This window comes from Alligator mississippiensis, chromosome 5 (genome assembly GCF_030867095.1).
Source record: "Alligator mississippiensis isolate rAllMis1 chromosome 5, rAllMis1, whole genome shotgun sequence".
In the NCBI taxonomy this organism is placed as follows: Eukaryota; Metazoa; Chordata; order Crocodylia; family Alligatoridae; genus Alligator; species Alligator mississippiensis.
In genome coordinates, this window is record NC_081828.1 from 81,250,047 (window position 1) to 81,274,052 (window position 24,006).

At 47.0% G+C, this 24,006-nt stretch overlaps 1 protein-coding gene across 3 annotated transcripts in view; it reads left to right on the top strand.

Moving 5' to 3' along the window:
* The window catches only part of RECK (reversion inducing cysteine rich protein with kazal motifs), a 114,877-nt gene that overhangs the window by 1,973 nt on the left and 88,898 nt on the right, over positions 1-24,006 (top strand). For all 3 annotated transcript variants that reach the window (XM_059728549.1, XM_014602959.3, XM_059728548.1), the window contains exons 2-4: positions 9,011-9,069; positions 10,059-10,133; positions 15,867-15,903. In XM_059728549.1, coding sequence (XP_059584532.1) covers positions 9,011-9,069; positions 10,059-10,133; positions 15,867-15,903 — 171 coding nt within the window. The remainder of the gene's footprint in view (positions 1-9,010; positions 9,070-10,058; positions 10,134-15,866; positions 15,904-24,006) is intronic.

Here is a 24,006-nt window from a genome sequence, read left to right on the forward strand (position 1 = left end):
CCTGATCTTGCCCCTGCCATGCCATGCTGGGTGGGCAGGTAGTTTTAGCTGGCCAGCTTCTGCCCTAGTGTGCAGGGCTCTGGCTCCAGCTCCTGGGAAGATGGCTGGGAGCTGAAGCTGGAGCCCTGCACACTGGGAAAGGAGCCGCCCAGCTGAAGCTGCCTGTGCACCTGCTCAGAACGGAGCTTCTAGTGGGCTGTTCCCAGTGTGGCTGCAGCTGGCCAGGTGCTACTCTGTGTCCCTTGCCTCCAGCAGCAGTCCCTTCTTCTACTTCTGCCCCTGCTGCACTGCTCCTGGCAGGTGGGTGGGTGGGCAGCTTCAGCTGGGCGGCTCCTACCCCAGTGTGCAGGGCTCTTGCTCCAGCTCCCAGGAAGGTGCCCAGGAGCTGAAGCTGGGTTCCCATACATTGGGGCAGGAACTGCCTGGCTGAAGCCGCTTCCCTGGAGTGGCATGTTGCAATGCAATAGGGGCAAGATCAAGAGCGGGAGCTGCTGCAGGAAGCAGGGGGAGGAGAGCAGCACCTGGCTGCAGCTGCACCAGGAACAGCTTGTGGGAAGCTGTGCGCACTGCCTGGGGCTGGTTTGTGGGCGCTGGAGGGAGCCTGGTGCCGGCTGCTCTGGTGTGAGTTGGTGGGGCTTGGCTCCATGTCTAGCACCACGGGGGCAGCTGCGGGCTGGGTCTAGTCACTTGGCAGGCTGGATTCAGCCCACAGGCTGCATCTTGCCCACCCCTGTGGTAGGGAGTTGGGCAAGCCTGCACAATGTGGCCCCTGTGGTATTGATGAGATATGTGGCCTTCTGCCCCTTTGAAGTTGTGGATCCTGTGCGCGCTGGGTCTGACCCCGGGTCGCTTACGTCGCTCTGCACGCGGGCTGTGGCCAGCAGCCCGGGCAGGCCGGGTCGGAGAGGGCGGGCGCCGAGCTAGAATTAGGCACAGACACGTAACGGTTGATTTTAAGATTATTTTACTTACACCAAGATGGTCGTGGTGTAGGCTGAGAACTTGCTTGAGTTGCGGTTACAACAAAAAACACGAACACACGTGGAGGTTGCAAGGCTCCACGCAGACAGAACATGACAAACTCCGGATGTCCAGGACAAGCGCGTATTAAACTCGTCGTTACGTCTTATAGTAGGCTCCGTTCGAAGACGGGAAGAGGTGGGCAGTGGATCAGGCCGCCAAACTCCTCTGAGCGACACACAGGGTTTCTATTACCCTGCCGCGCACACCCAGAGTCCCCACGAGATGGATGCGGAGTCCTCTTCAGCTTGGGCGGAAACTGCTCAAGCCTCTTATATGGCTAGCAGGCCAATCGCTAGCAGCCACTTGTGAATAATTTAGAACTAGCCAATTGCGGGGCACAAATTTGCATACGACGAGCGGGAAACCTTTGCACCATGCATTTCTGTGCTGCAAAGGAAATGTACCCTGCAAAGATCGCTGCAAAGTGGCAGGAACACTTCCCTGCACGCGGGTTCTCTGCGCAGCAGAACTCCTCCGTGCAACGAAGTTGTATACCCACGGGGATAATTCTTAGTGCCGAAGCACACACACAAAAAAATCAGACCTTTGGGTCATGACAGATCCCTGTTTTAAACTATTGCTAAATTTCAAGTTGCCCTTAGAATTAATGTTTTGCCAAAAGGCCTAGGTGCCAGAGTATACTAACTATAGGCAATCTCCACTTAGTGCTCTTAATTAGTTCTGGAGAAAACGAGTGTTAATCGAAACCATGTTAAGCAAAACCCATATCCCCATAGGAATTAATGTAAATAAATATATTTGGTTACCAGGGTGCCGTTGCTGCCCGCCTAGGCCTGGGCTGCAGAGGCAGTGCTGCTGGTTCCCTCCATGCTGACTGGCAGGTGGGTGGGGTGGTCACAGCAACAGTCATGGTCTCTCCAGGCTGGCTCCACCTTCTCCATGATGGTGCACCCAGCCTGGCTCCATAGAGCCCCTGCCAGCCCGGGCTCCACGCTCCTGCCCCCCTGCCGGGGCACTGACATGAGCCCTGCGCTCATTCCTGTCCACCCACTTGCTGCCACTCGCCTCCCTGCCTGTTGCTGCCATTCCCCCATTTCACACCTGCTGCTGCCTCTTCTTCCCACCCCTTCATTTGCCCACTCAGTGTTATAACAAAACTTTCTGAGCGCTAAGTGGAATCAGGTATGTATTTAAAACGAGCGCTATAGCAAAATAGCGCCAAGCATAACTGCTTTAAGTGGAGGTTGCCTATATTAACAGAGATGACACTCCTAGTACTGTCTGGAGAAACATTCTAGATGCTCAGAAGGAGGGTGGGAATCTGCTGTTCAGAAGTGTAGTAGCTGTTCTGCTTCGTTACATCTGCATGATCCTGTGTTGACATGAGTGAGTTAAGTTGCTCCAGCTTTGACCCTGGATAAATGCATGATAAAGTTGGAGTGGTTTTGCTGTATATGCTACAGGTGTTTATTTGTCCATGCCCAGAGTATCTTCAGGGCTAAGGAATTTCATGAAAAACCTGATTCACATATTGGAAATGTAAAATATAAAGTGACACCCATCTAACAAAAAAAACAGAACCAAAAAAGGTCACACTGAAGCTTTGTTTTCCTATAGCCACTTTCAGGATTTTCTTTCCATTTTTTCTTTTTTTGTCCCCAAAGGCAGGCCTCAATAGAACCTAGAGCTTGAAGAATGCATCATGATTTGAGGCTCAGGGCCATAGCTTTGATGCTACTATTATGTTTTGCTTTTTATTTGTAAAATATCGTACAAGTTGGTGAAAGACATTTCATTTTAATTGTTTTCACACCATTTTTTAATTTCTGTGACAAAAAAGTTCTCTTCTATGTTTCAGAAAACTTTTCAAGCTTGAAGTCAGATGGCTTTGTAACTTGAAAGAAGGTGTCAGCCTGCTTCTTTCAAAATCTCATTCTGAACTGAATAATTATACTCAAATTGTCTGTTTTTTTTAAACTGCTACATGTAGCCTTTAATAGCACATTAAACCAAGGCTTGAAAAATTGAGAGAACTTTTAGATAACGCACTTAAAATCATAGACTAGTCGGACCAGAATGGACCTGTAAGATCATCAAGTCCAGTCCCCTGCCATGGACAGAAGGTAGTTGGGCTCAGCCAGGCTCATCGAGGTGCTTGTCCAGCCTCCTCTTGAACACCTCCAAGGATGGTGACTGTACCACCTTCTGGGAGTGTGTTTCAAATTCTAGATATGTATACAGAAACAAAGTTTTTCCTTATGTCCAGCCTAATATTTTCCTTAACTAGCTTGTGCCCATTGGACCTTGTCCTTCCAAGGGGTACCTTCCTGAAGAATTGCTCCCTTAGTTATTGATGCTCCCCCCTGACGTACTTGTAGGCGGCTATAAGTCACCTCTCAGTCTTTTCTTACTCAGACTGAACAAACTGATAGGGCCTATCCTCCAGGCCCCTGATCATATGGGTGGCCCTTCTCTTTACCCTTTCACGCTTATCCACATCCTTCTTGAAGTGCGGTGCCCAGAACTGGATACAATACTACAGCTGTGGCCTCGCCAACACGGAATAGAGAGAAAGGAGCACCTCCCTGGATCGATTGGCAACACATTGATTGATGCACATCAGAGCTGTGTTTGCCCTGCTGGTGTTTTCATCACACTGATCACTTATATTCATCCTGTTTGTTTTCAGTACTTCTAGACATATGAGTTAATACGAAAATAAGGGTGGGGGGGCTGTGTTGATTTAAATTCCCAACCCTGAAAAAATCGATTTAAAATCCAATTAAAAGTTTAATTAAAAAACTAATTAAAAGTTTCTTAAAGAAAAGTTTACAGTTGAATTATTTAAAAATCGATTTAAATTCCCATCCCTGAAAAAATCAAGGCTGTGTTGATTTAAATTGCATAGCAAGCAGGGAACCTTGATTTTTAAATAATTCAATTGTAAACTTTTCTTTAAGAAACTTTTAATTGGTTAGTAACAACACATTCATAAACTATTTTAATTAAAAATTTGCTGCTACTTTTTGCTGATGAATACACTATACACACTTTTTATGTAAACACTTAGGTATCTTAATAGTTACATTTCTGTAATGTTAGAAAATTATGAAAAAATTATTTTACAAGGGTGTTGGGTTTTTTTTACTCAATATTTGTGTTAAGATCTGCATGGAAATTAAAACATACAAAAACTCCATTGATAAATTGTTTTTTATTAAAATTGCCTTAATGTTCCACATACATAAAAAGGTGAGGTTGTTAACACCACAAAATACATTAAGGTAGATTTATTAAACAAAGGAAGTATTATCCATAGCAAAGGAATTGCAGAGATTCATTTTTCTTGTCATGTACTTGTATTCTTTAGATGAGCATGAAGGCTGAATCCAAACCTTACCCTAAAGCAGGTGTGGGCAACTATTTGGGCCTGCAGGCCACATAGGCAGTTCTGGGGAGCTGTCATGGGCCAGTCAGCACCCTTGACCCCCCTCCACAACAGCCTGGAGCCCCTGCAGCTCTGCCACCAGTGCCACGGCCGACCCTGGGGGGGTGCGAATTGGGGCAACTGCCCTGGGACCCATGCTTTGGGGGGCCCCATGGAGCTGGGCAGAGCAGCTGTGGTGATTCTGCGCTGCCACCAGCTCCACGTCCGGTCGCTCGGCACCCCTCTCCTCCACCGCCAACTCTTCCACTGGCTCCTTGCGTCTGGGGATGGGGGCGGGGCCCTGCACACTTGGGCATGGGCTGTTGACAGCTGCAGCAAGAAAGACCTGGCAGTGGCGGGGGAGGTGGTCACTTTTTCCACTACTTGGCAGTAGCTTCTGCCTGGGCACTGCCACTGTTTAGCATGGGCGGGTGGCCCAGAGCAGGGTCAGAGCTATGCGCTCAGGTTCCGACTGGTTGAGAGCTGGTCCGCTCCAGCTGGGGCAAATCTGGAGCAGGGCAAGCTGGGATCGGGGTTGTGCATGTGTGTCCCCGCCAGTACCATAGGGCTGGAGCCAGGGGAGGTGGCAGCTGGAAGGAGTTGCTGCCACCTGAGCTGCCTAGAAATGCAGTCTAGCTGCAGAGCCTTCACCAGCCCCGCTGCATTCCTGTGGGTGGCAGGACCAGGCCAGCTAGGACCAAGGGACCCTCCATGGGCCATATTTTGCCCACCCCTGTCCTAAAGTTTCCATTTGATTCAAATTGTAGTTAGTGGGTACCTAGTCATTGCGGAGCTTCTCACTTACTCTTGTCTAGAGAAGAGATTTCAGTAGGGTTTGTTTTTCCTTTCTGGTTTCTGAGTCCCAGAGTCTCCTGGTTGCTGCAAAGTAGCATCTTCAGTATTCTACCTAACTTCTAGATTTTTTTTACCCAGATCTAGAAGTATTTTGGTACATGCCACTGCTCCTTTCTCAAGAAGCAACAATATCAAATTTATGTCATTCTGATAATCTTTGTTGCCCAGGACCTTGAATAACTTGTGTGAAGCTGAACAGAATCTTGTTAATTTCAAGGTGATACTACTTGGGGAAAATAAGGAAGGTGTGTGTGTGTGGGGGGGGGGGGGTGGCAGTGAGGGAGGTTGTTTGGTCAGAAAGCTCAAGACAACATTCCAGTGACTTATGTTTTTGAGGTAATTTATGATATAGTTTGGGAATTAATCATTGCCAGAAATTGATAAAATCCTATAGGATAGTTCTTCAAGTATGACAATGATCTGTTGGTCAAGTTGTACGAGTTCAGGAGCCAAATTGCCATCTTATGTCGGGAATCCGTGTTGCTAAAGTGGAAAAGAACATTGGAAGACACAAGTCTGAAGAAGTCGCTTTCCTTACAGAGGAAAAAATAGAATAAAAATAATAGAATACTATCGTTTGCATGAAATCCTCATGACTCTGCATTCAAAAAATCTTTTATAAATTCGGGGATCCTGGCTTTCTCTGTTTAAAAATTGCAGATTCTCTGATAAATAAAATCCAAAATATATAGATATCAGTTGAACACAATATTTTATTGGTTATATTTACAATTTGCCTGCCTCAATTATAATAAATTTTAAATACCTATATATTTTGGCATTTCATTTTTTTCTATCGTAGAAAATCAGAGCTCCCTCTGCACCCTTTGCTCACCAGGATTTGGATCCAGCCATGGAAGTCCCCTCTGGCTGCTTTGTGGTGCTGAACAGCCCTGATATGCTGGGGCACTGCCACTGCCCATGCTGTTGCCCCTCACTCCCAAGCCACAGCCCCCTGGTCCTGCCAGTTCCCCTCACTTTCCACCCACAGCTTCCCATCCCCCAGCCCTGCTGGTGCCTGTCACTCCTGACCAGCAGCCCTTGCCCCCGCCCCCCAATCCTGCTGGAGGGGCCCCTAGCTGCCAGGGCCTGCAGCCCCCTGCCTGCCTGCTTCCTCCTCCCTGCAGCAGTGCTTGGGTCCTGGCTGCTGCCTGCAGGAGGCAGCAGCTGCTGTGACTGAAGCAGACCGTGGAGCTTGACTCCTGCCACCCCCCTCCCTCCCCCCAGGTGTGGGCTGCATGATCAGAGCAAAGTCCATGTGGGGTGGGGGGAAGATGCTGGCTGTGGACTTGGGGCTCCCCCATTCCATTGCCCTCCCCTTGGGGGCCTCCGCAACCCAGTGGGCAGGACTCGGCATAGGAGTCCTTCGGTGGGAAGGCTGGGCCATGCCGCTGTCACTGGCAGCCCCGTGCCAGCTAAGCTGCCATGGCGAGGTGCCACCTGCCCATCCAGCAGCAGCGGCGGTGCAGAGTTGTGCCCCTTGCTGCTACCAGGTGGGCAGGGGGTGCCTTGCCATGGAGATGCGACTGGCGAAGGGCTCCTGGTGGCAGCACCAAGTGTTCCCACCCCACTCTGCTCTGCTGCGCCTGGTCTCACCTGCTGGGTTGTGGAGGCCCCAAGGGGAAGACAGCAGGAAGCACCTCAGGTTGCTTGTGGCCTGTGCAGGCTCAGCTGCCTCATGATGAACAGTTCTAGCTAGTTCAGGAGCTGCATGTGGCAGCAAGGGGTGGAGCCAGGCCAGGCCGTTTGTATTGCATGGGGCTCGTGCCACTGGGGGGAAGCCCCACACAGTGGAGCTGGTTGCCTTTCCTGCTCCCTGCTGCCACGTGCAGCTCCTGGATTCCACTGCATGTGGCGGCAGGGAGTGGGAAGGGTCACTGGCTCCATTGCGTGAAGCTTCCCCACAGTGGTGCTCAAGTCCTAGGAGCTGCATGTGAACCCCACATGATATAAGTGGTCCAGCCTGGCTCTGCTCCTTGCTGCCATGTGCAGCTCCTGCTCCTGGCTGGAACTGCGTGCTACCAGGCAGCTGCACCTGTGCAGGCCACAAGCATCCTGAGGGCCCTCCCCCTGCTTCTGCTACTACTGGCAGCATGGGCTGTGTGCTATGGGAAGGGCATGGGGGGGAGGGGCACTCCAGTCCACAAACCCACACCTTGCCCATATCTCCCCAACAACCCTCCCATGCATACACCTCCCACAACCCCCCAACATGCCCTGCACCCCAGCCCACACACACAGCCACACGCCCTTACAAACCCCGTACCCCCACACAATATACAAGTGTAAGACTATTTTTGATTATGCAATCACCTCTCTGCACATTACACAAACACGCACAAATCGGGACAAAAATATTTTTTGAAATAAAATACATTATAGTAGATGTTTGACTTATACTATATGATTTTTTTCCCATTTCCAAGATGGCAAATCCCCAAAGGATTACCTCTTGATGCAAGGGGAGGGGCATCCAGTGGCAAAGGGCGGGGGGGGTGGGAAAGTAAGGGGCAAGGGGAGGGACTTCTGGTTCCAAGATGGCAACCAGGGGTGGGGCACATGTCAAGGGGTGCAGCTAACATTGTGGGCCTTGACAGCTCACCACAACTCATTAAGCAGCCATCCAGTGAAATAATTGCCCACCCCTGGTATAGACATTCCGGTAGAAGTCTTACTCAGATGTGTGTACGTATGCACATTAAATATTTTGAATCTGGTTTAATGGATGATAGCGTATATTTTTATCCTAGTTTGGTAAGCTAAACTCTAATGATCTTCTTAGTAAGCATATTGGGTTATATTAAGAGGATCATTACCTGAAAGTCAAGGGTTGTGATTATTCCATGTTGTTCAGCACTGGTGAGGTGTCACCTGATGTACGGTACCCAAATTTGGACACTGCACTTCAAAAAAGATATGGACATATTGGAAGGGACCAGTGGCGAGCAGAAGAAATGAACAGTAGTCTAGGAAATTTGACTTATGAGAAAAGCTTGGAAGAACTGGACTTAGTCTGGTGAAGAGAAGACTGAGGGTGAATTTGATAACTTGACTACTTGAAGGATGGTTATAAAGGATGGTAATCAACTATTGTCTTTGGCCACAGAGAACAGGACAAGGAGTAACCGTCTTTAATTGCAACTATGGAAATTTAGGTTGGCTATTAGGAAGGACTATAAGTATGAAGGTGGTTAAGCATTAGTATAGCTTACTTGGAAAGGCTGTGGAATATTTACTCTCAGTAGTTTTTAAGAGCAGGTTAGACAAACACCTCCCTGAAACAGGGATGATCTTGCCTTGAGCAGGGGGCTGGATTAGATAACCTCCCTAGTTTCAATTAATTTCCATTTGTGATCTAAGCCACATAGATTTGAGCCACTTAATTATCTACTCTTGACAGTTTTGCATACTTTTTATTATAAATGAATACACTAGTTAATTTTTAGTACTGGTGAAAGCTGTTGGGTTATAAACCATGGTTTATGAAGTCTTTTGTACATAATACAAGCAGTTGCAGCACCAACTTAAATACAGACCTATATAGACTGTCTTAGGGATAGTTAGTCTCAATGCTTCTGCAAGATACACCACCACTCTTTACCTGCAAGGCACATGGGTAAGTTGTAGAATGAATAAACATAAATAACAAAACATCCAAACTTTGGTGGAGAATACACAAAGTTGTAGTTAAACACTTAGATGCTTAAATTTTAAAATGAAAAAGAATTCTGTTTTTCCCTGTAGGTATGTCATGTTGTTACCTTGCGAAGGATAATTTAATGTGCCGTGATGTTTGTGAGCAGGTAAGCTTGCTTGATACTGGTAAGAAGCAAGAAATTTGATTTTTTTCTGAATTTGTGTATTCAAGATTTCACTAATGAGAACAATCAAGTTTGGGTCCATAGAGACATGATTTTTTTGCAACACACACAAATGCGGGTATTATACAGTTCCTTCATAGTATCTAATGTTTTAGTTGTTTAAATGAACACATTTTAACAGTTAAGATGATACTCTTCTACCTGCATGGACTCTTTTCATCTGGGCTGTGGAGCACATACAGATACTCTCTTGGTATCAGGTCCCTAGATGCTGGAGGAGATGAACTTCTGTATCATTATATAGCTACTAAAGATGGTAGAGAGAGCTTTCAAGGCCTTTCTTTGCTTTATTTGAGATTGGCACATTACATCATAATAGATAATACCACTGCTTTACATCAGTGGACAAAAGTGGTGTCTTGTCTCCCTATCTGTGTGAGGAATCTGCTTGTTTATGCCACTGGTTCATAAGCAGAGATCCTGGTTTTCCCTGATATTAAAATAAATAAATAAATAAATTATCTGATAAAATTGCAAAATTTCTGATAACCCTGCTGGAGGGGGTGCCCCCAGGTGCCAGGGCTGCAGTGGAGCAGAACCCGGCTCCCAGATCCTTACCCCCCCCCCACCCCCACCCCCAGTTGTTTGAAAAGATTAGGAAAAACACTGTTCCTAATGTGAGCACAGGCTTAAGTCATCCTCCCTTGGATTTACAAAGGGAAGAAAGAGAGAAAATCTACCTCCACATCTCAGAAACATGTGGCATTTTTGAGAGATTGTCCCAATACCTCAAGTTTCAAGTAAACTTTCACATGTTATATAAGAAGGCATTATGTGCACACAAAACGAAATCCAGAAAGTTAGGAGACAGTAAGATTAAAAAAAATAGAGAGTCTAGAAGTTTAAAGAACTTGGAAGTGTATGTATTTTTATGATGTATTAAAAATATGTTTCTGAACTTTCCATAACAGATATTGTCTTCTAAGAGTGATTCCCGTTTGAAGCACTTACTGCAGCGGGCACCTGAATATTGCCCAGAATCAATGGTACACTTTAACGTTTTTTCAGTAAAACTTGTTAAATCACTATTGACTTCACAAGTTCTCCAAATCTGTGAGGTCTCAAAATCATGAAACTTTGATTAAAATTACAAAATTTCAAGATAAATTTTGAGTTAATTGTGTTTACTTTCTGGGTCTTGATATCTTAGGCCACTGACAGATGTGGAAAAACCCCAAACAAACAACAAACCTGTGCTTTACTGGAAGACAAAGCATGTTAGTTTGATGTGGTGCCCTAGCATCTGTATAGATTGGGCACTTCAGTGGGGCTTTTTGGCACTTTTTCCTAATAGCTGATTGAATTGGCTATTAGAGAAAAATGCCAAAAAGCTCTGCTGAAGTGCCAAATCTATACAGATATTGGGCAAGCTGGGTCAGGCTAATGCAATGCTTCTTCTGGGTATGTGCTGTGCTCGACATGGGGACACAATCAGCTAAAAGTAAAGTTCAATTTTTTTCCACATCTATAAGCAGCTGAAGTGCCTATGTACCTGGCTCAAGTGTTTAGTCTTCTTTTTCAAACTTCTGTTCCTGGGTATGAGATCTAGAAAACTTTCATTTAAAAGTTTAGATTCTTATGTAATCTCATGATTCCATAGGCAAAGTGTCTAATAAACAGTGTCAAGTTTTGCAAGGTTTGCAATAAAATCAGAATTGATGATACTGCTAAATGCTAGTTCTTGGGATTTACTAGACATAATGGAGGTTAAGATTTGTTTTCTGCTAAGAATAAGGCTGTATACTGGACAGAATTACCTTGTGGAGTGTGTATTTTGTCTCTATGGTTGATGGCAGCCTGACACACAGCTGGTCCAGGATTGAGCTAGTGAAAAGGTGAGCGATGAAGCTGCTCTGACTGAACTTTGGCCAGAGATGAGACTCTGGAGAAATCTTTTTATTGGCTGTAATATAACAGTTTAAGTAATCTTTTTTAAAGGAATCTAGTTAAATACTAGGAAATTACATAATGGATTGCTGCATTTTAACTGCTTGCTTACTTATATTCCCTGAGAAATAATCATTGGTATATAGATTAATTTGAAAGTGTTCTACCATGGAAACACAGCAACAATTTTACTTCAAGATTGTCAAATTTTAATTTTCATAGTTTACTGATCAGTTTTTATTATTTTATATAGCATCAGCATTTTGCTAGGTTCTCAGACAAGCTGAAACCAGGTCCCCTTCTTAAAGAGTGTTTAGTTTAAGTGAACAATGTGTAGGTCTAGTAATTCTCCAGCTCTAGCATTTTGTGGGACACTTTTTAAGAAAGAAAACTCCCTAATGGGCTACCTCTTCTCCCACGTTCTCAAGACATAATTCTTAATGTTTTGTTTCTATGGGTAATCAGTGAAGACAATGGTGGTCTACAAACCACTGTGTGAAAACTGCTGGTATAACTAAAATACAAGATCTGATAAACAGATTACAAGCTGATAATAGCATTCATTTTCATACATATTTTTTTTTCATTTACATAGTTAGCACTTCCAAGTAGAGGACTAGGACTTATGGCTATCATGGAAGAATGTTTTCAGGAGGTACTGTAGACCTAAGAAAAGGAGTAGCATGGATATATAGGGGAAAGGAAAAGGAAATTATCTATTTTTTCTCCTTTTTCTAGTGGTGAATGAAATATACTTTAAAATCAGTGATGAAAAATGTGTGTGCACTGCTTAACCATGTATTTTTATATCTGGAAATGCTGATTTGTTAATGATAAAAAGGATGTCTTGTTAAAGCTTACATGTGCTGTTGTCTCTTACTGGACCAACTGTATAGTTGGGAGAAATGGTGGGCAAGTTTTTGGGGACAAAATGCCCTTCTTCTGGTCACCTTTAGTCGGATCACCTGAAGAAGAGCACTTTGTGCCCAAAAGCTTGTCCAGTATCTTGCTCAACTATACAGTTGGTTGAATAAAAGATATCACAAAAATCCAGCTTGCCTTCTGCATGCTACCTGGACTGTCATGTTTGCAACACTCAGCATTTGAAATGATGTGGTAGAAAAGGCATTTTAGCCACAGATTGGAGTAGGCGCAGTACAGATATTATCAGTGGGAGGCCATGGAGTATAACTTGGAATTGTATTCAGTACAGTAATCAAAAGCAGAGTGAACTGTCTTGTGGGAAAGAAGGAAAGTGCTTTTCAGCAGTAGAATGGGACCGGTAGCATCACCTTCTTCATGACAGCATTCTCACCTTCTTCTGGCTTCTGGGCTGGTCTAGTCTGGCGTGGCAAGTTGATGGGCAGTTGGAAGAGATGCATAAAATGAAAATAAATTTGAATTCCTGTTTGAAGAGAAATACAGCCCGCGTTCTTTCACTTCTTGCTATTTAATACTTTTGTCTCTGGCCCATGAGCCTCTTCGCTTCTAATTCCACTATGGAATTTTTTTTTGATTCTGTCATGTTGAACTGATATGATGCTTCAGGGGTGTCAAACTCATCTGGCCCTGTGGGTCTGGGCTGGCTACAGTGGGTGCCATATGTAGTATAGGTCCTGGATCAGCCAGAAGCAGATGCTGTGTACGTGTGGCTTACCCTTGTCAGACAGCATTGTATGTGGCATCCATTCTGGGATCTGCACCACACACAGTGTACCCCCCAACTAGTCCAAGGCTGTGCCTGTGCATGTACTGTGTGTCCTGGACTTGTTGCAACTGGTGCTGTGTGCAGCATGGATCCCAGAGCAGCCAGAATGGGCACCACACGTGGTGCAAATCCTGTGCCTTGCCCACAGGGCAAGGCTGGGGTGCACTGTGGGGGGTACCCAAGGACAACACCAGGCAATGGGACCCCACAGGGCATATCTTTGACGCTCTCATGATAAAACATGGAATAGTTAATATTCTCCCAATACTTGCTCAAAAGCGATAGATAGGGACATACTATAATTGTGATATTTTGCAGAAAATGTGAAATTCAGCATTGCTCATGAAATATGCAAAGAAAAAACAAAACTTACTGAAAATAAAGTGCTGGCTTCCCAGAGGGAGCCAGCAGTCCTCACAGTGATGCAACTGGGCGGTGCGGCCCACCGAGGGGGAAGAGAGGAGGTGGGGCTGCTGGAGCACAGGGGAACCCAAGTTGGCTGTTGTCCCTGCCCCTTGCTGCTGGATGGCTGAGAGGGCTGCCTGTTATGGGGCCCTGCCCCTCTCCACCAATTGGCAGTGGGGGGCAGGGCTCCATGATGGGGCGCCCTTGCAGCCAGTTGCTGGTGGTGGGTGGTAGGCAGCCACAATAAACCCTTGAAAATGGCAGCTGGCCCTGTGATCTGCCCACAAAATTAGGTAGCTGCCTCCTTGAGTTGGGTAGACCCCTACTAATAGATGCAGTGACTTTGCATTAAATTGCAAATTAAGTCCTTTAAGAGGAGTTTTTATGTACTCAGTTGTTGTATCTATACTGTGATATATATTTTTTAAGATACCATATTCATAGGACTTAAACCAGGGGCAGGCAATTATTTAGGGTGGGGGACTGCTTACTGAGTTTCGGCAAGCTGTCGATGGTCTCATGGGTAGCCCCGCCCCTTGATAGGTGCCCTGCTCCCTGGTCGCCATCTTGTGACCAGAAGTCCTTCCCCTTGCTCCCAGAAGTACTCCTTTCAGCAAGGGGTTTTGCCATCTCAGAACCAGAAAAATACCAAATTATATTCTAAAAAGCCAACATCTACAACATTCAATAATTTGATTTAAAAAAATATTTTTGTCCTGATTTACATGTTTTTGTGTGGCGTACATAGACATGATTGCACACTAGCTCAAAATGTAGTCTTACTCTTATATATTCTGGGGGGGGTGAGGGAAAGGGGGTTGGGTATAAGTTTGTGGGGGGGCTGTGGTTGTGTGGGTATGTAGGGTGTGGGGGAGGGTGTTTGTGTGGGGGTTTTATGGGGTGTGGCGGTTGTGGGGGTGTGTGTGGATATGTGTTGTGTGGGTTTGTGGGGGGGAGGGTGTAGGGGTCTGCATGTATGGCAGTGCAAGGGTGGGTGTGGGTGCATGTGTATGGTGGGGTGTGCATGTGGGGCTCACATTACGAACACACACTCTGTCTCTGTTCCTCCGTCCCAGACCCCATGGTCCAGTGATGTGGCTTGGAGCCATGTGGTGCTGGAGTGGCTGGCAGCAGGCAGGAAAGCAAGGAAATGGCAGCTGCGGGCAGGGGCAAGTGGCAGTGAGTGGGCACAGTGACAGCTGAGCTGTAGTGCGGGGCCTGCACCCAGTGGCAACGCGTAGGGCGTGCATGTGCACCCCCCCCCCCCAAGAGCACTGGTGCACCCCCTGACAGGTAGCATTACTCACTTAGGCAACAGGCAAGCGGGGCAGGCGGGAGCGCTGGTGCCCTCTCTGAGAGTGCCGGCCAGGGAGCAGGGTGCCAGGAGAAGCACCGCTGGCACTTCTGGGCGCCCCTCTGGCACTTCTGGGTTGGTGCGACTGGCCGTGGGGGACCCCCCCCCCCCCGAGTTACTGACTGGCTGCTGCAGGGGGCAAGTACCCACCCAACTCAGGAGGCACCAGTCGCCCATGCCTGCACCAGTGTCCCAGAGCCAGTGCCAGCAGATCCTAGAGTGGGGCAGCAGGAGCATGGGATCCCTGCGCCGTCTCCAGCACAGCTGGCGCCAGACCCCACACTCCTGCTGCCCTGCTCTAGGCTGCACTGGTACTGGCCCCGGGACACCAGCGTGGGCCCTGCGTTCCTGCCCAGCTGTCTCTGCATTCCTGCGTGCCCGCTGACTGCCACTCCTGTGCCTATAGCTGCCATTCTCCCATTTTCCTTCCCGCTGTCAGTCACTCCAGCACCATGTGGCTCCTGGCTGCATTGCCGGACCACAGGACTCAGCAGGAGCTGGTCCAGCCTGGCCCCAAGGACTGAGGCGATTGCCCACGGTTCTTCCCTGCCTCCCCCCCACTCTGTGCCTCATATCTGAATTCCCCTCTCTGGCGGAGGGAGGCGGGAACAGCCCCAAGGTCCTAGGCCAGAAGCTTCTGCTAGGTAGAGGCTTCCAGTTTGGTGCGGCGGGGCCAGGCAGGCTTTGCTTCTGGGCTGCTTGGGTCCTGCTGCTGGCTTCCCCTGGGTCCTACTACCCCTGTCTCTTTTCATCTTTGACAGGAAGCCAGGAGCAGCTAAATATTAATTTTCTAATTTTTTTAGGGGCCCTGAAGCCTGGATAGAATGACCTAGTGGGCCGGATGTGGCCCGCGGGCCATATTTTGCCCACCCCTTAAACCCTGTGGGCTTGAGTACATGGTATGGAGAAACTGATAGTTTTCCATTTTGACGTTCTAAAGTAGTAGTTGGTGCACTGCATATCATTTTAATCTCAATGGTTAATTACTTTAGTTTAACTATGTATTGGAGACTCATAACCTTTACTGAGTCATTCTTCTGTGGCCTCAGTTGGTCTTTTCTCCAGCACATCTGTAACTTTTGTTGTACTTTATATTTCAAGACATAATAGTTCAAGTACTGCAGATACTTGTAGCATATATCTTTGTCCAGTTTGAGCACTTCTTAGCACCATCATTCTCAGTTTAAACAATCCCTTCAAATCTTCTGGATTTTTATAAATTTGTCTAAATGCCTTGAAATTTGCACCATTGGTAGATTAGTCATTCTGCTGTTCTATTCTGAACTTGAGTATGAATGTAGTAGAATGTCATGGTCTGTCATTGATTAAAAATTTACTTTTGTTTAATTGCATTTTACTTTTCAGGGAGAAGTTTGGGGTTGTATAAATTCTTCTTTGCCAGGTAAGAGACATCAAAATATTGTGATTTATATTTTGCCTGATAAAAAAAGGTTTGCTTCAATAACAAATGCCTCTAATTTCCAGATTGCAAGAATTACAAAATAGTTTCACTTTGATGTGTTACTGCATAAGGTGCAGTTTTTTGTTTGCTTGTTTTGCACTGTGGTGCTTTAACTCATAGCAAAAATGGAAGGCAAATGTGGCTTTTTCCTCGTTTAGAAAATATTCTGTATGGGAAGTAGATTATATTCATATTTGTTTAAATTAACTTAGCCATTTCTTTGGGTATGGCATAGAAAAGGATGGTCATATTTGTCCTTCAAAAGTAGGAAAAAGCCTCAATTCGGTGTGCACCTTTGCCTTTTTAAAAGATTATTGATTATGGCATCTTTGTCCTAGGCCCAGCACTAGATGCCCTATTATTGTCCAGTATTTTCAAGAACTGTTGTCCCTTCTGACCTGCATCTTTTGGTTTTTTTTAATAAATGAAACTAAGTAAAACTCTTATTTGGATTGCAGTGTCATGTAGATTTAAAACATTAGTGAAACAGAGTAGCAGTTATTAGGGATGGTGCTTTAAGTCCCATTTTATTTCTCCTGAATGATCGGATCTTATTCTGCCTTGTTACCAAATAGTTCCAGTAATCTTTTCTCATTCATTTTGGCTGCTTGCAAACATTAAAAAAACAAACCAACCAAAAATGTTTTACCAGAAGCAGCAGCATATTAGTTGGATCCAGCTCTGCAGCATCTGTGAAGATTGGGCACTTCAGCGGGGGTTTATTGGCATTTTTAGTTGAAGCTGATTTGATCAGCTATTAGATAAAAGCGCCTGATCTTTACAGATGTCAGATGAGCAGGGTCCAGCTGAGATGTTGCCTCTTCTAGGCAAGCATGGGGCTCCTTGCAGGAACAGGGCAAGTATTGATATATTTACAATTTCAAAACAATTTGGAAGCCTGCCAGTGCCTCAATCACGATAATAAAATAAATTCTAAATACCTATAAATGTTAGTGTTTGATTTGGGGTTTTTTCTCATGGTAAATCCAGAGCTTTCCCTGCCCCCTTCCTTTGCTCACCAGGACACAGATCCAGCTGTGGCTGTCCCCTTCCACTGCTTTGTGGTGTTGAGCAGCCCTGATTATACCAGTGTCCTGCCCGTGCCATTGTCCCTCACTCCCCACACACAGCCCCCTGGGCCCTGCTTGTGCCCCTCACTTCTTGCCCTGTCCAGCCCTGCTGGAGGGGGCCCCCAGCTGCCACAGCTGTGGGGCCAGGGACCTGGGTCCACAGCTCCCTGCCCTCCACTACAGCAGTGCCTGAGCCCTGGCTGCTGCACGTGAGAGGCAGTGGCTGCTGTGGTGGAGCTCAGCTTCCCCTCCCCCATGGGCAGCACAGATAGAGCAGAGCCCGTGGCAGGGGGAGGTGTGGGCTGTCCTCTGTGGGCTCAGGCTGCCCACCCTGCTGTCCTCTCCCCGGGGCTTCCACAGCCCAGCAGGCAGGACCTGGCACAGCAGACTGAGGCAGGGAGGCTTGTTGCTGCTGCTGGGAGCTCTGTGCTGCCATGGTGAGGTGCTCCCTGGCAGCAGTAGGGGGCATAACTCTGCACCACCACCCTTAGTGCTGTCGGCAGGCAGGGGGTTCCTTGACATGGCAGTACGGGGTTCCAGGCAGTGGCATCCAGTTTCCCTGTCTGGTCCCACCCACTGGTTTGTGGATGCCCTGGGGGGAGGGCAGGAGGGCGGGGAATCTGAGCATACAGAAGGCAGTCCACCTCTACCCCGTGCACAGATATGGGGGGCATGTACCCCCCTGGCAGTGCGCAGGGAGTCAGCCCCCTGCCCCCTGATGAGCCCCCACAGCTCCATCTCGCTCCCCACCCAGGCTCTGTGGCCACACCACTGTGGCTGGACAGCATCCCCAGCCTCTGCCCTACCCAACTCCATCCTTCACTATGGGGGTCTCAATCCCCCACCCCTGCCCTCCGCCCCGACTTACCTGCAGGGAGCTGCGGGACCAGCTCTCCAGGCTGCCTGGTGGCCATGTGCATGTGTATGTGTACGTATGCATGTGCACATGGCACCTCTTGCCTCACTGCCCTCCTTTTGCTCCCCCCAGCCCCTTGCAGGCTGGAACTCTGCCAGCCTGTAAGGGGAAACCTGCCTTTTTATGCATTTTTCTTCTTAAAATAAGAGAACCTGGGTTTTACCGTATTTTTCCATGCCAAATAGAAAACCCGGATCCCTGATCATTACACATAGTGGAAGTGCTTACAATTGCAACATTTTCCATTTATTCCACTTAATGCACATACTCCTTAAAAGTCCTGCACAAGGTATATTAACACGCATACCCCAGTTCTGGTGTGTCCCACCTCTTCCAGGGCTGCCCTTCCATCCCCTTTGTGAAACAGCTGCACCAGCTCAGGCTCAGAATTCCTTCTACAGCAGAGGCAGGGGCATCCATTTTGTTGGGCCGGTTAGTCAGTTGGCCAGACTCTCTGCCCCCTTGCCTCTCAGCCCTCTCCAGTTTGGAAAATTCATTGCATTTCTGCCATCCCACATTATTTCCCTGGCCCTCAAATCCGTTCTGGAACAGGGGAAGTCAGCAGATGAATCCTGCTGTTCTCTTGTTTTTCCAGCTCTTTGGGTTTGGTTTGGTGGCATGGAGAAGGCAAGTCCCTCTGCTGCCTTGTTGGCTTTCAGCCTTTTGGCTCAGTAATGTCTGTAGGCAGTTCTTTCAGCTGCTTTCTCCAAGGAACACATGCAGCTCTCTGGGAATTTCCCATTGATCACCGCTATCTCCCTTTTTCTCTAGTTGTCCTAGATGCTTTCTTTGTCTCTTAAGTCTACCTGGGAAGCCCTAGGCCTGCCACAGAGGAACTGAACTTACTTTATTCAAAGGAGTTAATCTTCCTGGGACACGAGGTTTTGTTGTTTTTTTTTTGTAGTTAATGTTTGAGTGTAATGGATGGTTAGAACATGATTAAATCAGGAAGCACAACACTGCCATTGGTACACTGTAACCTTGGGCTGCTAAATTCCTGGTTTAATGCTTTATGTCTATAACAAGAGGATATTGACATTCACCTTTGCAGAGTACCTTAAGTTATTTGAATGAAATGAAGCTATTTTATACCTGGTCCAGAAACTATGGCCAACTTTTAAATTTAACTTTCTTGAAACTCAAGCAGTACGTGGTTGATGGCAGATGTTGCTCTCAATTTTAGCCACAGAATGATAGCAGAACACTTTTATATTTTTACATTCAAGAAAAGAATGCATGCTGTATTAGAAGTTGTGTTAGTATAGTAAAGTGATATTGTTTGAAGTCTCTTAATGTGAAAACCCGGGCTAAACAAATGTTGCTAAATCATCTGTCTTCATGTGTGAAACCTTGGGAAGTCTCCATAGTATTCAAGCCTCCTCTTTTTTGAAGGCTTGGAAAAATCTCATTGCTTCTGTATATTGTGGATAGCCTGGGCTGCAAAACATCTTTTCAGAGGAGTGAAGTGTTTTGTTTTTTTTCTCTAGTATCCCAAACTTGGTGTCTAGACAGTACATTTCTCCACAACAAAGAAATTTTAATTGTTTTCCTGTAACATATGGCACTGTTTTGTGGGATTTGGGGCAGCTGCTTTAAGAATATCTAAGTGACTCAGTTGCCTTGGATATTTCACAGAAGTTATAGCTGACCTTTTCTCCTCAGTTCCTTCACCTTCACAAGCTGGTTGGTGAAATCCAGACAGAATGAATGTCATAGTGTTTTCTTTGCTTTGTTATAGATGGTCTCTCTCTCTTAGAAGTGTAGCACAGTCTGTAGATATTTGTATTTTTCCTAAATATTGCTATCCAAGAAGGATAGTTGAAGTGTGTCCTTCTTCCTTAATATACTGGCACTGACAACCTAATACATTAGCTAATTAGAGATGTATAGCATAAGCTTTCATAAGCAGAGGGCTTCTGCTTATGAAAGCTTATGTATACAAAGTGCAAAGTACAAAGTACAAATCTACCCATTCTTCTGCCTGGCTTGAAGATAATACAGCTATAACTACCTCTTTCTAACCTAAAACATGGCAGGTTAACTTGGGGGTCTAAAGTAACTGATGCTATTCTCCAGTCTGATGTTCACTTGGTATTCTTGTCATGTCTTATAACAGATTTGGGAGGGGGAGGAAGGAATTCTTAAGCTGAGCAGCACATACAGTTTTTACTCATCTGAGTGCATGGGGACCTAAGGAATGGGCTGCCGCAACCCAAGCCTGGGATCCTCATGTGCTGTGATAAGTAAAAACTACCAACTGGGTGGCACAGGTAGGATTTACAGGCCCTGGCACACAAGGACCCTGAGATTTGGGAGCCTCTCTGTGATCGTGGGGCCCAGTTATGTTGGGGTCTTTACAAAATGTGTGTGCAGCTGGGCTGCACACACAGTATTCGGACATCCCCAGTGCATGGGGGCCTTAGGATCAGGAAGAGGCTCTTTGACTGGAGTGCTGTCACAGATGGGTACAAACTATTTAGGAAGGACAGGCAGGGGAGAAGAGGAGGAGGAGTTGTAATTTATGTAAAAGAGCTGTATGATGGTTCAGAGTTCCAGAATGAAGCTGGGGATAGGCCTGTTGAACATACCTGTATTCAGATCAGAGGAGCAAACAACAAGGTTGACATTATGGTGGGGTTCTGCTATAGACCAGCATAGGAGGAGGAGGTGGATGAGGATTTCTTGAAACAGCTAGTGGAAGTTTCCTGATTACAGGCCCTGGTTCTCATTCAGTCTCTCTGACATCTGCTGGGAGGACAACGTAGCAATGCACAGGCAATCTAGGAAGCCTTTGAGGAGTGTTGGGAACAACTTCCTGGTGCAAGTGTTGGAGAGGACAACCAGGGGTCATGCTCTTCTGGATCTGCTGCTCACAAACAAGGAATAATTGGTGGGGAATGCAGTAGTGGATGGCAACTTGGGGATTACTAACAATGAGATGATTGAGTTCAGGATCCCAAAGGAAGGAAGGAAGGAGAGCAGTAGAGTAAGGACCCTGGACTTCAGAAAAGCAGACTTTGACTCACTCAGGGAACTGATGGCTGGATACGCTGGGAGGCCAGTCTGACTAGGGAGAAGTAGAAAAGTATTGCTCAGGCATGTTGGGATGAAGTCAGGAATGCCAAAGCGCAATTGAAGTTGCAACTAGCAAGGGATGTGAAGGGTAATGAGGGTTTCTACAAGTATGTTAGCAACAAGAGGAAGATGAGGGAAAGTGTAGGCCCCTTACTGAGTGGGGGAGGCAACCTAGTGAAAGATGATGCAGAAAAGGCTGAAGTTCTCGATGCCTTTTTTACCTCAGTCTTCACAGGCAAAGTCAGCTAGATACTGGTGTCAGAAGTGGACTGGCCAAGTTTGCCAATGACACTAAACTTAAGGGTTGAGCATCCATACCTGAGGCCAGGCTGGTGATCCAGGCTGACTTGGATAGGCTTAAAAAGTGGGCAGATACAAACCTGATGACATTCAATACTGACAAATGCAAAGTAGTCCACCTTGGGGGGGAAAAAAAACCCCACAGCATGCTTATAGGCTTGGCAGTGCTATGCTTGCTAACACCATGGCCGAAAGAGACTTGTGGGTCATGATTGACCACAAGATGAACATGAGCCACCAATGCAATGTTGCAGCTGGTAAAGCAAACAAAACTCTGGCCATAGATGGCTTCTCAAGTAAATCTCAGGATGTCATCCTCCCACTGCACTTGGCCTTGGTGAGGCTGCAGCTGGAGTACTGCATCAGATTCTGGGCTCCACAATTCAAGAAGGATGTGGAGAAGCTTGAGAGAGTCCAGAGGAGAGCCACGAGCATGACCAGAGGTCAGGAAAACAGACCTTACAACAACAGGCTAACATCTGTGGGGCTCTTTAGCCTGGAAAAGCGCAGGCTCAGGGGTGATCTGATGGCCACCTATAAGTTTATCAGGGGTATTCACCAAGATCTGGGGGAACGATTGTTCACCAGAGTGCCCCAGGGGATGACAAGGTCAAATGGTTATAAACTCCTTCAAGATCGTTTCAGGCTGGACATAAGGAAGAATTTCTTTAGTGTCCGTGCCCCCCCCCCCCCCCCCCAAGGTCTGGAATAGCTTGTCACCGGAGGTGGTTCAACCACCTACATTGAACACCTTCAAAAGAAATTTGGATGCTTATCTTGCTGGGATCCTATGATCCCAGCTGACTTCCTGCCTCTTGGCCAGGGGGCTGGACTAGATGATCTTCTGAGGTTCCTTCCAGCCCTAACGTCTATGAAATCTGTGAAAGCTCCCAGACTACTGCGCTAGGCAGCACAGTTTGTGGGGGAGGTGAGCAGCTAAGTGGCAAAAGGGCAGGTTGGGGACTATTTGGAAAATCTGTATGTGTACTTGTCCATGGGGCCAGATGTGATACACCTGAGAGTGCTGAAGGCGTTGGCTTATGTGATTGCAGAGCCGCCATTATCTTTGAAAACTCATGGTGTTTGGGAGAGGTCCTGGATGATTGGAAAAGGGCAAATATAGTGCTCATCTTTAAGGAAGGGAAGAAGGAGGATCTGGAGGACTAGAAACCAGTCATCCTCACCTCAGTCCCTGATAACATCATGGAGCCAAGTCCTCAAGGAATCCATTTCTAAGCACCTGGAGGAGATAGTGATTAAGAACAGTCAGCATGCGTTCACCAAGGTCATGTCATGTCTTTGACTCACTCAACCTGACTGCCTTCTATGATGAGATGACTCGCCCTTTGGACGTGGGAAGAGCAGTGGATGTGATATGCCTTGACTTCAGCAAGGCCTTTGATACAGTCCCCCACAACATTCTTACAAGCAAGCTAAGGAAGTACAGGTTGGATGAATGGACTGTAAAGTGGATATAAGACTGGCTGGATTGTTGGGCTCTGAGGGTAGTAATAAATGGCTCAATATTTAGTTGGCCTCAAGTGGATTGCCCCAGGGTTCTGTCCTGTGGCTGGTTTTGTTCTATATTTCTATCAGTGAGTTGGAAGATGGGATGGCGTGCACCTTCAGGAAGTTTGCAGATGACACCAAGCTGGGGGAAATAGTAGATAAACTAGAGGGTAGGGCTAGGATTCAGAGAGACTTAGAGAAATTGGAAGACTGGACCAAAAGAAATCTCATGAGGTTCAATAAGGACAAGTACAAAGCTCTGCACTTAGGACGGAACAACCCCATGCACTGGTACAGGCAGGGGACTGACTGGCTGGGCAGCAGCTGTGCAGAAAAGGACCTGGGGGTTACAGTGGACAAGAAGCTGAATATGAGCCAAGAGCGTGTCCCTGTTAGGAAGAAGACTAACAGCATACTGGGCTGCATTAGTGCAATGTTGCTAGCAGACCAAGAGAAATGATTATTCCCCTCTGTTCAGTACTCTGTTTGGTAAGGCCACATCTGGAGTACTCTATTCAGTTTTGGGTCCCACACTATAGAAAGGATGTGGACAAATTGAAGAGGGTTCAGTGGAGGGCAACAGAAATGGTTAGGGGCTGGGGCAGACAACTTATAAGCAGAGATCCTGTTTAAAAAATCCCAAATTCTCTGATTTGTAAAACAAACAAACCACCCACCCACCCAATTCTCTTTAAATCCCCCAAATCTGTGTTTTCCTGCAATTAGAATGAAAAGCCACACACACGCACACAGCTTGGAGCTCCCTACTCTGTTGCCCTCCCCCTGGGGGCTTCTGCAGCCCAGCAGGCGAGACCTGGCACAGGAGAGTGGAGCGGGTCATTGTTGCTGCTGCTGCTGGAAACCCCATGCCAGCTGCACTGCCATGGAGAGGTGCCCCCTGCCCTTTCAGCAGCAGCAGGGCTGTGGCGTGGAGGTGTGCCCTCTGCTGCTGCCAGGCAGATGGGAATGCCTTGCTGTGGCGGCATGGCTGGTGTGGGGCTCCGAGTGGTGGCAGAAACAATGAGTCGCTCCACCCTCTCCCACTGGCTCCCACCTACTGGGCCACGGAAGCCCCTGGAGGGAGGGCAGCAGGACATGGAGCCCCAAGCCGACATCCTCCCCTACCCTGCACACAAATCTGGGGATGCATGTGTTCCCTCATGCCCCCCTCCC